This window comes from Cinclus cinclus, chromosome 12 (assembly GCF_963662255.1).
Source record: "Cinclus cinclus chromosome 12, bCinCin1.1, whole genome shotgun sequence".
NCBI lineage: Eukaryota > Metazoa > Chordata > Aves > Passeriformes > Cinclidae > Cinclus > Cinclus cinclus.
In genome coordinates this window covers 13,786,346-13,803,459 of record NC_085057.1, presented here as the reverse complement: position 1 = coordinate 13,803,459, position 17,114 = coordinate 13,786,346, and the positions used below count along the sequence as shown (strand labels likewise).

Sequence of the window (17,114 nt, the reverse complement as noted above, 5' to 3'; positions counted from 1 at the left end):
CTCCAGAGCATTTGGGGTTCTACACTGGTTAAGACAGCAAGCTTGACTAGTCAGTAGAAATAGTTTCTTAATATTTACTTGGCATGCAAGAATGCTGCCTTTCAGTGGTAGAAGTCATCAAGTTTAGAAGATGATCAAGTTAAAATGTTTTGGTTGCAAAACCAGTAAGTTTGTTGAACATTTCAGTTTGCTTTCAGCTTCAACTAACACTATGTATTCTTGGTCTAAAATGGCCAATTTTGCTTAACTAAGATACACCACACTCCAATCTACTTAATATCAGGAAAAAAAAAAAAATTAGCCCAGAACTTTCTGAGTCTTTAGCAGAATTTAGACAACTTCAGTGTTAGTCAGTTATGAACCTGATTCTGCCTTTTTTGTCAGTTTAATCCCAGATCTGCTCTGTATTTGTGATTACCTCAGGCTCAGTGACTCTAAGCATATGCACAGTTACACTTCATGTCATGTGGCTAAAGCCTGACAGCTCAGGAGCCTTCAACACCCACTTGTCCTGTAATTCTATAAGAAAATCTTCATGGAGATTCTGATCTGAGTTGGGTCCCAAGTAGCACAATGAGATCTGCAGCTTAAGCTGCATTTCACAGGATGAGTAATTTTGATAACTTTAGTAAGATTCAAATCAAAATTGGGATCTGGAATGATTTCTTACCTAGTCTTGGTCTTTCTGACCTGTGACTGTACATGCACAGTGGTACAAGCACTGGAACTTGTGGTGTTCATAACTCAATGGAAACCAACCCCTCCCAGACTGCTTTAAGTGCATCTCCACTGTGGGGAATTGGATTTTGAATTTATTTACATTCTGAGGAATCAGACCAATGGCTTCAGCAGTTTCATTGCTTCTAACTGCTGGTGCTCTGTTCCATCAGTGTTGGCAGAGTAACAGAAAACATGTTGTGTATTAACCATCTGCTGAATTCTGTGTGCAAAAATGGTGTATTTTTGTATCTTCTCTTTAGAATTCGAGTGGGATGCCACAGACTTATCAATCACCACATCTTTACCAATCTCATCCTTGTCTTCATCATGCTGAGCAGTGTTTCCTTAGCAGCAGAAGATCCAATTCGCAGCCACTCTTTTCGAAATAATGTAAGCCCTTCATTTTTATGTCTGAAGATAAATATACCCTCACAGGATACAATCCTTTGGGCCTAGTGCCTGGATTTTAATTTTCATGTTAAAAAACATTCCTTCTCCTCTTTCAAGCTATACATTTATGTTCCTTTTGCTCTAAGAAGCATACATCTTTAAAGATAATTAACCTTATTGATGTAACATTATTAGTATTAGAAGTGTTTATTATTTACATAATGCTTTTTTCTGTGACATAAATGTATCAGGATAAAATATTCTCAACCCAAATGTAATAGCTATAATTTTCACATTTTTTCCTACTTTGCAGCCGGAGTACCTGATGTGCAATTACTGAATCACTGCCTCACAGTATTTGATGCTGATTTTAAAATGCCAGCTAAAATTATCACTGTTTATCATGTTTGGAACAGACTCTGATGTGTCCTCTCTTCATTGCCTCTCTTATGTGGTCTTGGGGCACTTGGAGTGTCCCCCTGTTAGTGACTGTAGGGATTCATGAGGGTGCTACCTCCTATCTCAGAGAAGCTCGTGTGGCCACTCCGAGGGGTTTGAGTTGCCCCCACGTTGGACTCGAAGATAGTTGGATTCCTGGTTGGCTGTATCAGAAACTAAATAACTCTCACTTTTTTCCTAAACTCACATGTAAGAAGAGGATCAGAACATGCCCAGCTCTTGCCTTGATTCATTAATTCTAGTAATGTCCCTATTGCTCAATAAAATTGTAGTTTATGTGGGGACTAAACACATGGGCTCTCCCAAAACAAATTCCTGAATCCCCCATTTTAAATGCTTAGCTAGTGGAAGACTTAACTGTTACTCAAAAGCACAATTGTTAGACAGAGAAATAAAAATAAATGCACTTTCATGACCACAGGTTTTGTTGGCCTTGTTGCACTTGTATCAGCTGTGCAGCAAGACTCTCACGTTCTTGGGAGCTGGGTTTGCTTTAGATAAGGTGGGGAATAGCTGAGGTGGTGCAACTTGGTAGGGGTCCGTGGGGACTTTGGGGATGCTGTGACAGAACTTTCAGCCCTCGCCTGTTTTAGATACAAAGTGATCTTTGGAGATTGTCACGGAGTTAGAGAAACTCTTCATCCTGCAGGAAAGCTGGGTCTGCTGAGGCTGCGGAGGTTGTGTCTCTCCAGTTCTTGCTGCTGTTGATGCAACCTCCGAAAGTCTTCTTTTGGCTGTTGGCATTCTCTGAATATTTTTCCAGTGAGTTTAGTAAAAACCAGAAAGCTAAAACTTTCTCCAGGGGTAAAAAGAGGCCAAAGCACAAAGATACTCTTCATGCACTATTCAGCAGAGCAGTGTACTTCCCATATCTATAAAGCTGGACCAATGTAATCCTATAAATAAATCACACTAATGGGTAGGAAAAAGAGAGAGCTGGTGGAGAATACTGAAATTGTTATTATAGAAATGGCTTCAAGGGCTGATAATTGTATTTGTAACTAGAGGAGCACTGGGAAAATGTAAGTGTGGAGTGGTGGTAACTGAAAATATTATTTCTGTTTGGGACACAGACAAACTGTGAGGGATTTCAGGAAAGCATTGCCCTCTTGTAAGTACTCTCAGAGGCCCCAGGCCTGCATAATTTTCTTTTTACTGCCTTGACAGTTCACATTCCTTCCATCAGCCAGGTCAGCAACAGAATGAAAGTTTACAAACTGGAATGCCCTTAAATATTTTAAGTCTGGAGTGAATTGGTTACTGATTAATCTTTGTCATATGGCTTTAATATTTACTTCTTTTTTCAGCCACACAGAAGGAGGGGATATTCAAGGGAATATGGGAGAAAAAAAAATTTCGTTTTACTTGATCTAGCATGACTAATTTCTTTGTGTGTTATCTGTTTATTTTATTTCTCCTTCCCACTTGGTTAGCTGTTTTACCCCAGGAAAGATGTTACTGTGCACAACTCTTGGCTAGGTGGATTGCTGGGTCCTTGAGACTAAACTCTCAGCCTCCTGCAGTTCACAGGTTTAGGTGTTATGATGTGGCCACAGCTCTGGTTGTTTCTGAAATACCTGTTCATGTGCTTGTTGACAGCAGTGAATCAATCAATCCCACAGCCACGATACTCTTAGAAATTTCATATCACTGTGAAACTCTTGTGAGTTCAAATAAATCACTTCTGTATCTTCCCACTTCAAGGAAAAAAGGGTTGTGGTGTTAGGTTGAAGTGATTAGTTATTCATTAATTTGCTTTGTGACACTCTAGACAAGCCTATACAGAAACAGTATAATGTAGCAGAGTGTGGGATGATCTGAGCTCTAGAAGTGTAACCCCTGACATTTTATTTTGTGATGCAATACTTTTGTAAAAAACACAGACATTATTAATAAATATTTATTCTTTGTTTAAGATTCTATATCTCTGCTAAAGGCTGAAGAAAGTATCTGTGAAAGCTGGTAGAGGAAATTCTGAGTTGTCAAAAATTGTTGCCTATTGGGTCCTGTCAATTACTGAGGGGTGAAACCTAATACCTGAGCACAGTGGCATCTGTTAAATTTTTAAGCAAATAAAAACTGTAAAAAAAAAAACAACAGGTGGAATTTTAAACTACTTTGTCTAAATTCTCCATCTGTCTACTTAGATTAATTCAGGTTTTGTGTTTGTGGTCTAAGCTGTAAAAATTATTAAGAAATGGATTTCTTACTGTGGCACGTATTATACCTTGCAGATACTTGGTTACTTTGACTATGCTTTCACAGCCATCTTTACTGTTGAAATCCTGTTAAAGGTAATGCATTGTTAATTGATCCTTGTTAGCTCAAAAGCAGCTTTAGCAATAATGTTTGTAACTTTTTGTTTACCTTCCAGATCCTAGGGTATGCAGATTATGTCTTCACTAGTATGTTTACATTTGAGATCATTTTGAAGGTAACAGGTTTTTAAAGGAAGCTTGTTTAAAAGGATTTTCCTTGTGTGTCACCTGCCAAGAAAAGGCACTTGAAGTGTTCTTCGCCTTTTCTCTAAGCGATCAAAGCTAAACTTTTTTAAACTAGAGGATTTTTTTATTTGACAGTTCCTCATAGTTTTGATTGGTCATTTTTTTGCCATTGGGTGCATGAAGAAGCTGATTTTTTATCATTACATCAGTTTAAGAATTCATTTTTTACCCTTTTTAAACTTGCAGTTGTCAGAAAAGGGAAAAATAAATCACTGCGCATGAGCTTTTCCTTCTCCTTGCTCTGGCATTTCTGGAAGAGATAATCAGTCTTATAAGGAGGGAGCATGTAATTTCTCATTTATTTTGCTGAACTGTATCCACAGAGCTAAAATAGTAGATAACTATTTTCTTGCAATAGGACTTGCAAGATATCTTGCATTTACCTATCTATACACTAAGATATTTTGCATTTATCTTGGGCATACATTTAAATTCACAGACAGGCATAATTATGCTTGCTTAAATGTATTACCCATGCATGAGCCAAAAAATGGCATTTTAATGTACAGTTTGTGTACTGATTATTAAGAATATCTATTGGGGTTACTCAGATTTTCAGTGTGCAAGATTTACTCTGGTAAAGAAGATAAATAACAAAAAAATTACATTGCCATGAAACAAAATGCTCAACAAGGAAATAAAATACTTCATTTGAAAATGGCAAAATGTTTTATCAGAGATTTACACATGATTCATAAGTGTTTTATGCTGTGGTTATTCTCACCACAAATTTTTAGTTGAGTAACCCTGATTTATACACTTAAAAATTACTGGTGTACTAAGAATCTGTACATAAACTATGCATTTTCAGTTGAGGATTAAGCTTAACAAAATCTCTTCTCCCAGCTTTTGCTCATATTGCTGTGCACACTCTTCACAATGCAATTTTATTAACACTAATTGGTGCAATATTTGGGCTGTTTACAAGATAAGCTGTACTGTAAGTAACTGACTATTTTTATGCTTGTGAATTTTCTCCCAGGCTTAATGTTTATCCCCTTCTTTCATATTTTAAGCAGTGAGAAGCTTGCTATAGAATTGATTATTCTTATTTGTAGCACACTAAAATAAATATCCAGGGGTTTTGCTGCTAGAGAAAGGTCAAACTAAAGGAGAGAATGAAGCATTTGAAAAGAGCTGTAGCATTAAATCAACTCTGAATTTGAGAAGCCGTAAAAATATGTTATCATTGTACCTGTGGCAGAAGAGAGTCAGTAAACTTCTACATGCTCTAAACGGCAGGTTCTCCAGTTCCTGCAGTTCCATTTGTGCTGTTCTAGGGGGCAGAGGAATTACAAAGAGCAGGATAAAGAGGCATAACTGGATGTGTTAAAAAAAAAAAAAACAAAACAGCATTCTTGCAAACTGCAAAAGATTTTGGCACTGAGCAATTTAGGAGTTATCCAAGACAAGCAGGAAACTCTAGAGCTTGGGCTGCTGAAATCTGGAATTGTAAAGATTACAAGGAAACAAGAAACTACATCACAGCCAAAAAATGTTGATGCTTCTGACTCTGGTTTCTCCAGGAAGCTCTGTAGTGCATTCACACATAAAGGAAAATAAACTGTACCATGCCAATGTCATGGACAGTCAGACACAGAGCCTGCTTTACTAACATGTCTCAGACTCTGGCTTTGCTTGCTTATGGCTGGGGCCTTCCATGTCCTCTGCTGCGCTTCCCACAATCTCCAAGCTGTACAGAAGTTGTGTTCTGCAAGGAGAAAATGCAAAACTAGAGCTGCAGTAATGATAGTATTCCTGAATTTCCAGGCAAAAGATATATGAAACTGAAATTAGAATAAGCAGAGGCAATATTATCAGCTGTAGTGAAGAAACTTGTACAAAAACAAGCATTAAACCAGAATAATCTCAGCATGCAGGGAGTCTCCCTGTGCTCTTACTGCTCTCAAACAAGGATTCCTACATTGTACAGTGTTGAGGGCATGAACGAGGATGTGAATAACGGGAGAATTGCAACATCACTTCAAAGCATTTGAGAATTCTCTTATGTAAACCCTGCATGACACTGGGCTTCAGTTTATCATCCCGTTTGGACAATTTGGGAAAGGTAAAAACATCAGAGCAAAGGTCAGGTTAGGGATTTGTGCTTTCCACCTTCCCCTGCTGTTCTGATCCTACACCACATAAATTTACTAGAGAGTTCTAGCCAATACTTCCACTGGGATTTGTGGAGATTGAAGTATGGGTCTCCATGTGAAGATGGGGGGGATATACACATCACTTGTACTTTAATGTCAAGTATTGACTTAATTTTGTGGGAGTCGTTACATGAAACTTGGTGTGCTGTTCATATCATTTACAGTGTAAATGGGTAGTTGTAGGTAGATGTTAGTTTGGTATTCAGGCTTATTTTAGTGTTCAACTCCCACCAATTTTGGTGAGTTTAGATGGACTCTGTATGCTGTTAGTGAACAAGCTAATTGAATGGAAATTTTATAATACAACTATGTTGTATGTATCATGCCATGGCATAGGCATGGCATTAAAGCTTTAACATTTTTACTCTTCTAGCTTTTGGGAATATTTAGTATTTTGCTCACAAAAATGAGGTTTTAACAATAGAATAAGGAGATAATTAATTTTTGCTTAAAAAAAAAAAAAAGCATCTTTCCTTTGCAGAGGTTCAGCCTTTACTGGCTGTGATAGTTTGCTGTGCAGGAGGAAATGTCTGCACATTGAATAGGGATGCAGTGCACTGAGATGCCCATTGTCTGTAGCTCTGGTCTACCTTGGGGAACAGTCTTGAAAGCTGCAGTAATCTGCTGTGAGGGGAAACAAAATAAAATCTCTTCCCTACTCCTTGAGGATCAGAATAGAAAGTGAAGGGATTAAAACGTGCAGTCCATATGGGATATTCTCTAGATGGCATCAGATTTACTTACCTATGGAAAACAAGGAATATTTCAGTATACAGGCTCTTTAAGAGGATCTTGAGGCTGAAGAAATTAGAATTCATATGACTGAGCTGACCACGAGGTGTTTTTCAGAGGTATCCTTATTTTTGTTATGGGTTTGTAGTTTCAGTGTTTTAGTTTCAGTTTAGTTTCAGACTTAATCCATACCTGTGGAAAGACTTAATTCAGTATTCTCTTCAGCTGGTGAGTCTGTGCATCCAATGGTTTAATTTGATTCCTCTGTAAATTTTTTAAATGGTACTGGCTACCACTGTGGTAGGAAGTTAAATTCATGGATTTAGGAGTCAAATCCAGCTTTGTGATACCCAAATCCATCTGCCCAGGTAATGGCTGCAGCCATAATTAATAGAGCCATTATCACTGGCTCCTAATGAAACCTGCAAATGATGCATGCAAGATCCCCTTTGTAAGCTCTTTTCATTTAAATATAGAGACAGAAAACAAAAAATTTAGAGAAAGTCCAAAATCTGTTCTTACACAAAATAAAACATTTACATCAATAACTATTAGTGTATTTGCTGACGTTGCTTGAACAGAATTTTTTCTGATTTAAATGAAAGGTTTAATGTGTGTAGAGGGATTGTTTTATATCTCAAAGGATTTTAGAAAGTGAGATAGTATTGTATGCATTCACACTCTAGGCAAGTGTCTTGTAAACAGCCTAAATGTGAATTTGAATAAATTGAAATATAGACTAAGTGTGTAACAATTCTATTTTTAGATGACAGCTTTTGGAGCATTCCTTCATAAAGGGTCCTTCTGCAGGAATTATTTTAATTTGCTGGATTTGCTGGTCGTGGGTGTTTCTCTGGTATCATTTGGGATTCAGTAAGTACTATACTTATAACGTGAATGATTTATTTTTGCTCTGGGGTTTTATACTGAAGTCAGTGTTTCAGCTCCTTTTGTTCCCCCACGGTGTGTGGGTGTGGAGTGTCAGTGCTCAGGGATGGGGCTGGCAACAGGGAGTGCTTTTCATGAGGAATGTTGTAATTCATTACTAATATGGGTTGGAAACAAATTACTACTTCCCACAATTACCAAGAGAACAAGGAGGAGCACCATGTATGGTACAGCAGGTATTTCCTGGAGCTTCAGGAGGTTTAAATCCCTTCTTCCCAGCTATTGTCACATCTGCAATCTAATTTTATGAGCTTGGTTTTTCAGTATAGACCTGTGGGGATATGGAACTAGACAGTGTTTGAAGGGGGGAGAGATTGTACCTTAATCAGGACTGTAAGTGGTAGTGGATAGGTTTTTTTGTTGTTTGTTTTGTTTGTCACACTAAACACAGGAAAAGAGTCTAAATGTGCTCTTGATTCATTGCGTGGTTTTTGCATATTAAAGATAATCTGTGAAAGCCTTGGTGACTTAAGGAAAGCAGGGGAGGGTGTCAGGAAGCTGCTCCCCACTCTGAACTTTGCTGCTACCAGAACTCCTACTGCACAAGCTTTCAGTTTCACAGTGCTCTTTAAAACACTGTGCACTCTTAGTTCCTCAAAATGCACTCCTAGCTACTTATACAGAGAGAACTAAAGCCATTTGAGATCTTTTGATTTCAGGTTCGTTGGAAATTGAAGGATTCATTGATTTACAGGATTTACAGAGTGTCTTCAAAAGAGCTTTTTAACACTGAAAAATACTTGGGAGACTATTTTGCTCCATTATAGTCTTAGATGAGCTTCTGAGCTGTTCATTCCAAATTTGCTTCAGAAATCAAAATGATTCTTATGGGATTTATGAGGTCAATACTATTTTCTAATGGTGAAGAATCAGTAAAGAATAAAAAAGCCTTATATACATATCTTGAGGGTTCTAGTTGAAGGGGTTTTTTTCATATTTCACATTTCAGGAATTTGCAGGGATATTTTTAATCTGTAATACAATCAATTACCTTAACACTAACAGTATAATTTTTTTTTTTTCTTCTAGATCAAGTGCTATCTCAGTCGTGAAGATTCTCAGAGTTTTAAGAGTCTTGAGGCCTTTAAGGGCAATAAACAGAGCAAAAGGACTTAAGGTGTTTATTTTTATTTTTAAAGTTATATTTCCAATTGCCTGATCCTTCACTTCCGCCTTCACTTAAAAATTCTTGCTTAACAGAAATAGTCTGCAGAAATCCACAAAGGAAGGACAGAAGTCAGTTCCTGATCCTTCAGCATATCTGGTGTTAACCAGCTGAGGCTCTGGCCACAGTTAGAGCAGTTTGTGTGTGCAGGAGCTGCCACTGAGAGCAGATCTGGGCTGTGATGAACCAAGCCATCAGTGCATTTTAGTTGTTTATCCATAGTGCCTGTGGGTGTAATGTAATTTCCATGTAATTTCTAGCCAGTTGATGTTGATGGGTCTGTGTGAACAGACAGACGAATTCAGAAAACAAATCACCGTGTTAGGTATAATGCTGGCAACAGAAAAATAGTCATTTTAATGAACAATGCAGAAATTACTTTTATGGTATGTAGTCCATCACAAATTGCATTGAAACATATTTTTTTTTCTTTCTTTCCAGCACGTTGTTCAATGTGTCTTTGTAGCTATTAGAACTATTGGTAATATCATGATTGTTACAACTCTGCTGCAATTCATGTTTGCTTGTATTGGGGTGCAGCTTTTTAAGGTAAGAAACTCTCAGAACTTACAGGGCATCAATAAAACAAAAGCTGGATTGAATTCTTGGTGGTTTGCAACTGGAATTGGGCTGGTCCCATCCTGAACTAATCATAGTATAAAAGAATGTATTTTGCATATTCTGCATTTTGTCATTGCTTTTTGTTTTTATTTGTAGGGAAAATTCTACAAGTGCACTGATGAGGCAAAACAGAACCCCGAGGAATGCCGGTGAGGAGAACTTTGGTCTAAGAATGTGACACATTACGTTCTCAATAACTTAAACTGTGTATGGGCAGGCACGTGTCAGGCCATTTAGGGCTATGTAAATTGGAGTTGTCGTCTTAATCCCACCAGAAAACACAGGCTAGCAAGGAAATAAAACAAACAGGAGGAATATAAGAAACATCTTTGAATAGTGCTCTGAGGTCAGTTCAGTATTTCACTAATGACAGTTTCTTTCCCACAGAGGGATTTACATCGTTTATAAGGATGGAGATGTTGATAGTCCCATGGTCAAGGAGAGGGTCTGGCAAAACAGTGATTTCAACTTTGACAATGTTCTGTCTGCTATGATGGCCCTTTTCACAGTCTCCACCTTTGAAGGCTGGCCAGCGTGAGTGGCTTCCCCATGTTTGCACTGCGTTGATATGAGAGTTGCATTTTCCAGAACAATTCACTATCATTTACCAGACATTTTTGGGCAATAAAGCAGTTTTAAGTGGTGGTGGGAAAAGGGAGGAAATAAAGAAACCTATTATCCTGAATCTGGGCACTTTTCCCATATTTCAGGAAAAGAAATGGTGAACTTTAAAATATTGTTTGATTCCCAGTCTTGCTACATTTACTATAAGAAGCTACTCTTCAGGACTAATGGAAGTGACTATTTTAGATGCTTATCCATCAAGCCCTTAAATAAAGCTAATTTGGAAGTTTTAGGCCTTCAAGTAAACTTTTTACTAAAATATCAGGCAGCAGTACACTCATAGAGAAACTTAGTAAGAGCTAACTGCCACTCACTTTTTCCCTAAATGAGAAAATTTTATTTGGGAAAATCAATTAATGAAAACCACAACCATTGGGTCATTAACTTAATTCTTTCAGAAAAAAAATATAACAACGTGTGCTGTGATTCTTGTGCTTTCTATATTCTTGCAAGCACTGTCAGTAAATAGATGGAGATAACAGTGAACATCAGACTGTTTCTGAAACCTGTCACCTGAGTCTGCATTTTTTACCATTTTCTCATTTTAATTGTAATAAAGATAAAATTTTGTTTGTTTTTCAGGCTGCTATACAAAGCCATTGATTCGAATGGCGAGAATGTAGGACCTGTATACAACTACAGAGTGGAGATCTCCATTTTTTTCATCATCTATATCATCATTATTGCTTTCTTCATGATGAACATATTTGTTGGTTTTGTGATTGTTACATTCCAAGAACAGGGAGAACAAGAGTACAAGAACTGTGAGCTGGACAAAAATCAGGTTAAAATAAATAATGAATTCTGAAGTTTTGAGAGTAGCCTTGTTTGTTTATGCATGAAGAGCTTCCTTTCTGCTTTGGGGCAGAAGAGGGCACCAAACATATAGCTTAGTATTTATTAATTTCAATTTTTAACTATCTGGGTATTTATTTAACTGGGTATTCAGGTTGTTGTACCTTTCTGTGAGCCCAACTCACCAGTGTTTTTCTTATGAAAGGTATCCACTAAGCCTGTTATCCTCCTAGCATCTCACTTTCTGATGTCATATTAATAAGAACACAATCAGGTTATCCTGAGGCAGAGACAGGTTTTACACTAAGAACTGGAAAATAGTTTTTGTGTTCTGAATAGTCTGAAAGTGTCCAAAGTTCAAGTGTTCAGAATGTTCAACTTCTCACCAATTTATTTTGAAATTCACAGGGGATATTCAGATTAAAATTACAAAAAATTGTCCCCATTTACTGTTTAATCCTTTGTCTGAGAAACTCATAAGTCACAAATTTTCAGGTATTTTTTGGCTAACTGTAACACACTTCATTTAAAGAAAGCCAAGCATGAGATTGTAACCAGGATTCTTTCTGCACCATGTGCCCCATTAATCAGGGCCTCTAAGAATTCCTCCAGAGACAAGTAGGAGGCCCAGCCCTGGAGGTTCTGGGCACTCATAATATATTCATCATCCCTACAAATGTGATTTTGCTGGGCAATTTAACTGAGCTATTAGAAGTAACACCTCTGCAGTATTTATTTTGCTAATTCTAGGGTTTTGTGCTACGCAGGTCCATTGGTGGTTGAAAAGGGAGTAAAGACAAAACAAGGTTTATAGATGATTTGAGAATCCTGCTATGTACTATACCTTTACACACTATAATATATTAGTGTGTAAAGGCAAAACCCTCCACAATTTCCATGAGCATTATTTGATTTTTGCATATGGCTGTGTAGTGGATATGGTTAGATACAGTTGTAAATAATCAAGTAAGGATTGGTGAGATCTTTGTGCACTTTATTAACGCTTGATAATAAAAGGCTCTAAATTGAGTAAACAGACTGGTTTTGAGAGTTATATTTAACGATTTTCACTTAATCATTGTATTAGGAGTTGATTAACTGCTCAGTTACTGTCTTACAGTTTTTGCTGTATTTATTTTTCAGCGTCAGTGCGTAGAGTATGCCCTGAAGGCACGTCCTCTCCGTAGATATATCCCAAAAAATCCTTACCAGTACAAGTTCTGGTATGTGGTGAATTCTACTGGATTTGAATACATCATGTTTGTTCTCATCATGCTGAACACTCTTTGCTTGGCTATGCAGGTAGGAAAAGCAGAAACTCTCTTGAAGCTGTTGGCATAAATTGAGGGGATGGATATGGGTGATATAATGCCTTTAAATTATGGTAACCTGTATATTTTTTATGAAGTAGTATTTTAAAGAAAGCACTTCTGATCACAGTACTTTTCTGTGACATATTTAGTTGTCTCTTTCTTTTCCTAGTATTTCAGATTTTGGTAAGAAAAAGCATGGTTTGAATTCAGTTTACAAAACCATTCTGCTTTTTTCAGTACTATCCTCTTAAAAATATGCCTCCTACACACTGTGTTATTTTGTGACTACCATACTTTTGGCTTTCTAAGCAGGAGCGACACAGGCTTGTGTAATTTTAAAGCCTTGCATATAAAACTTGGGGAAATGTTGTTACCTAATACTCCTCTTTTGAGGGAACAATTTTTTTTCTTTTTTGGAGATTCCCTTAGGATGTTGAGGAATGACAGTTTTGTTCTGTTCAGTGCATTAACGGAATAGATTTAAACAGTTCCAAGCTTGGCCAGAGATACTCAGCTAATCTTCCACCAATGTAGATGTGCTTCATAAACGTTACCAGAAAATGTTTTTCCATGCTGCATTTTTGTCAGTTTTGTCTTAGGCTGCCTTGCTTTCACTTAATATTTTAAAGCCTTTACTTTTCTAAACATCTTATTTTTCATTCACAGCACTATGGACAGTCTAAGCTATTTAATGACGCGATGGATATTATGAATATGGTTTTCACAGGCGTGTTCACTGTTGAAATGGTTTTGAAACTGATTGCATTCAAACCCAAGGTAAGTTTAAGACATGCTTTAATTAGGTCATCACCACAGGAATTAAGTATTGTGAGTTTCACACTTGTATATTATTCAAAGAACAAACATAACCAACATTTCCTACCTTTATCTATCAGAGAAATTAAAACAGAAGTGTAACTCCAGAAAATGAAATGCAGATATTAGACAAAAAAATTGAACAAAGTGGTTGATGAGATCTGGAATATTTTGAGGTAATGGAAATGTCCCTTTCTAAATCAGATAAATCATTTCCTGTAACAAGCATTACCATGTCTTCTGTTCTGGGTACTACGTTCATTACTTGACACTAATTTAATCTCAAGTAAAGACCTGTATCCTGTATAATTTCCTACTCCAAAATGCAGAATAATTTCTTTAATTTATAAAATATAGCCAAGTATTACAAACACACACATAAATAATTTACATACGCAATAGCCTTTTTAGATTTTTGTTTTCAGTTATATATACATAATATTTGGTAGAAGGCCCTACACTGAGTGGTTGATTCCTTGTTTTAAAGGGACACTGTCAATATGAATGATGAAGACACATTTTCAAAAGTATATTTGCAAGAGAAACTGCTAACTATAATTGATAAAAAAAAAGATAAAACTATCCTGTGGCAGCTAATGCAACCTTTTCTTTCAGTTTTCATACAGCATTTATGAAGCGCAGAAGTTAATGATGAAAAAACAGCCTAATTTGTTTTTAGTACAATGAATTTAATGTTTACTCTGGGCTATGTAAATAAGTAAAATGCGTTCACTTGCTACACTTGGAATTTAAAAAAGTCCAGGGGAGCCAATTGAGGTTTACTGCTGTCACCATCCAAGACTGGTACTTTTTCTTTTCCATTGCCCTTCTTTTCAAGCAGCCAGGATATGTGGCTGTGAGCTGTGCCCTTGGCTCTGTGAGCAGCCCTGCTCCTGCTCTGAGCTGGGCTGTTCTGTGCTCGCAGCACGTCAGCCTGCAGCAGGTGGACAGCAGCTCTCCAGACTTACAGAACAGTTTATTCAGCTTGTATTTAGTCCTGAGCTTGGCTGTACAGCCTGAGCTACTTGGTTTAAAGGCAGCTCGTATTTGCCTGCAGAAGTGAAGAAATTCTCCCTCACTTGAGATGTGGTGTTGAGATGTGAACTGTGGAGCTCGGGGTGAATGTTTAACCCGCTCTCCCGTGGTCTCGCTCTGCACTGTCCAGTCCCTTGTACATTTCTAATGAATTTATTTGTATTTTTGTGTCAGCTATCTTATTTAAATGCTAAGGGTTTCACATTAAAAATAGCACAAATATGAGGCCCCAGAGGAGGTAGCTCAGCTGTGTGGACCACAGTGTCATGAGTATGCTGGTTGTGTTTCCTGATCTGTATTTCCTGTTCTATATCCTTGTTTTGCACAGAGGACTTTGCTGCATTTTACCATCTGCTTTTTGAAAGAAGATTGTGAATCCTTGTATGGTTCTCCATGCACTTGTGACTGTAGTCAGAAATAGCAGCTAATGCCAAACACAGTGGTCTGATCATGAGTGTACAAATCACAGTGCTCCATTTGTACTGTGGGCTTCCTACTCGTTAGCAAATGCAATGTCTTAAAACTGGTCTCTAAGACTCTGTACAATTTGAGCTTTAATTCTGTTGCAACATGCTTTCTATCTGACTGGATGCTTTCACTGTGAGACATCCCTGGATCTGAACCCTGAGAGTTTGAAGAGCAGACACTGCCAGTGGAAGGGCCTCATTTCCTGAATTTCTGTCCCCCATAGATGCAGAACATCTTAAACTTTTTAATTAGCAGGACAAGGTTTAAACACCATAATTATCAGACTTTTGGAAGAGAGTAATGAGTAGGAAGGGAATAAAGTATATTAAAGGTTGTTCCTCTTATTCTTTGGAGATTGTAACCTTTTAAATGATCAGATACTCTTTAACAAAACCTATTGGCAACTCATATTACGTAGTTCTTTAATAAAAAACAAATCAGCCAGCAGTCTTAAGCAGAATTTTAAGGTCTTTAAGCTAAATTTCAGAATAGATGCATGCATAAAACAGCAATTAATTGCTTTAACTCATATTAAGGTTTAATAATAGTAGGAACAATCTGAAACCAAACGTAATGCTTTGCTTTAGGGTCCATGAGGGAAGACTGATAAATTTCTTCTATGTCTGTCACTGGTGGGTGGGTCTTTTAGGTTAGTCTGACAGAATAAAGTTTTATTTATTAATTTTGTTCATTTAAAAAGTTATTTCAGAGATGTTCAAAGCATCAAATAAAAACTCCATTTAACTTTGTGAAAATAAGAATGGATAAAAGCCTGTTAGTTTTTATCTCATCTGCTTGACAGTGTCCCCTTAATATGTCGACAAAAGTCCTGTGAAAATGGTGATCTTTTGGTTTTGCTGATCATATAAACTTAAGGCTACTAAAACTTATTGATAGTCTTCCTATGATATTGTGTTGTGTAAAACCAAGGCACTGCAGACTGCCTTCCAGCTCTGAAATACATAAAACCTGGAGAAGTGCTCAGCAGTAAAGGTGATGCTGAGTGTCTGGCACACTTGACTGGGAGATTTGATCACAAAAGGCTTTGCAGAATGAGGCCCTAAATTTTCCAAGACAGCACTAAAAGGACTAAAATATTTATGTGGTAGATGTATGGAAATACATTTTGTTGCTAATTCTCTATGCCTACATATTCCCCAGGATTTCTGATTTTTGTCCTTTGGCATTTCTCAATGAGCAAATTTTTCATAAAATAAGCTAAAAGAACAGGTGTTTTTCTTCACATTTGCTAAAATCTGTTATTCAGCATGGTTCAGTGCCTTTCAAAACAAAATACAGCTATGGAATAAAAAATAATCCATCCACACATACTGTATGTACAGCCTCCTGGTAGTCAGTTGTTGCTTAAACTTGTAATGATTTTCCATGTCGTTTTACATCAGATTTTTGTAAGAAAAAAGGAAAGATGGCTAGTAAGTGAATTGATCTTGGGTCCTTGCAGTGGTGAAAACAACTTATTTGCATGATGTTTATTTGCTGTGACTTGTCCATTCCTCCCTTTTCCAAAACCATCTTTATTTTCTCTTAGTTTTTTGTTTGTATGCTTTTGCTTTACATATTAGTTGGAACAATATTTGTCTATACTGATGGAAAAGGTTTCATAAAATAAACGAATGTGTAAATTATTTTAGCTGTAAAATGCTTTAGCTGTATTGTATCAAAATGTGATTTTTTTTTTTATTTTAGTGCTTTATCTTTTAGCGTGTCTAGTAAAGTAACTCTCTGTAGCTGAAATTATCCTTTATTTGAAGGACCTTTTTTGGTTCCCATTGTAGAGGTAGATGGATAGCACAGCTCAGGATCATGCTGACTGTGTGTTTGCTGTTTGCCAGTAGCCTCTTATTTTGTGTATATATAGATAAAATAGTGCTATTCTAAAATCATGGAAGATACTTAGAAATAAGGAATGTGAACAATCAGGAAGAATATGATGAGAGCAGCGCCCTTTCTGGCAGCTTCTGGCTGGCAGCTGCTAATCTCATTGGGATTTTAAATTTCAGTATTGGGGTGGTTCAGTGTGGTTCTTAGTAAAGCTTTGGGAATGGCTTGTTCCCATGAGCAGGAAGAGTAAGGAAGGAGCAGTAGGGAATTGTGCAAGAGCTCTTTGGAGTGGAGGCATTTCTTCAGGAGGCCAAATCCATGAGCAGTGGCTTTTGCCCCAAAACTGGAATTGATAGTTAATCCCAAAGAACCAGAGTAGTGCAAAGGGCTGTAGAGAAAACAATACTCTGATCTATTTTCCTCTTACAGCCCCTTCCTTAGACAAAGAAATGATTGTAGCAATTTGTGTTATAAAAGAGTGGCATTAGAAACATAATGAGCCTTTCCTGACCCTTCTTCCTCT

General features: G+C 37.1%; 1 protein-coding gene across 1 annotated transcript in view; it reads left to right on the top strand.

Annotated features, from left to right (window-relative positions):
* Positions 1-17,114, top strand: part of CACNA1D (calcium voltage-gated channel subunit alpha1 D) — a 167,911-nt gene that overhangs the window by 108,859 nt on the left and 41,938 nt on the right. Inside the window, exons 21-31 of the mRNA XM_062500851.1 lie at positions 981-1,110; positions 3,804-3,863; positions 3,944-4,003; positions 7,731-7,837; positions 8,942-9,029; positions 9,519-9,626; positions 9,795-9,847; positions 10,086-10,232; positions 10,905-11,106; positions 12,261-12,419; positions 13,097-13,207. Coding sequence (XP_062356835.1) covers positions 981-1,110; positions 3,804-3,863; positions 3,944-4,003; positions 7,731-7,837; positions 8,942-9,029; positions 9,519-9,626; positions 9,795-9,847; positions 10,086-10,232; positions 10,905-11,106; positions 12,261-12,419; positions 13,097-13,207 — 1,225 coding nt within the window. The remainder of the gene's footprint in view (positions 1-980; positions 1,111-3,803; positions 3,864-3,943; positions 4,004-7,730; positions 7,838-8,941; positions 9,030-9,518; positions 9,627-9,794; positions 9,848-10,085; positions 10,233-10,904; positions 11,107-12,260; positions 12,420-13,096; positions 13,208-17,114) is intronic.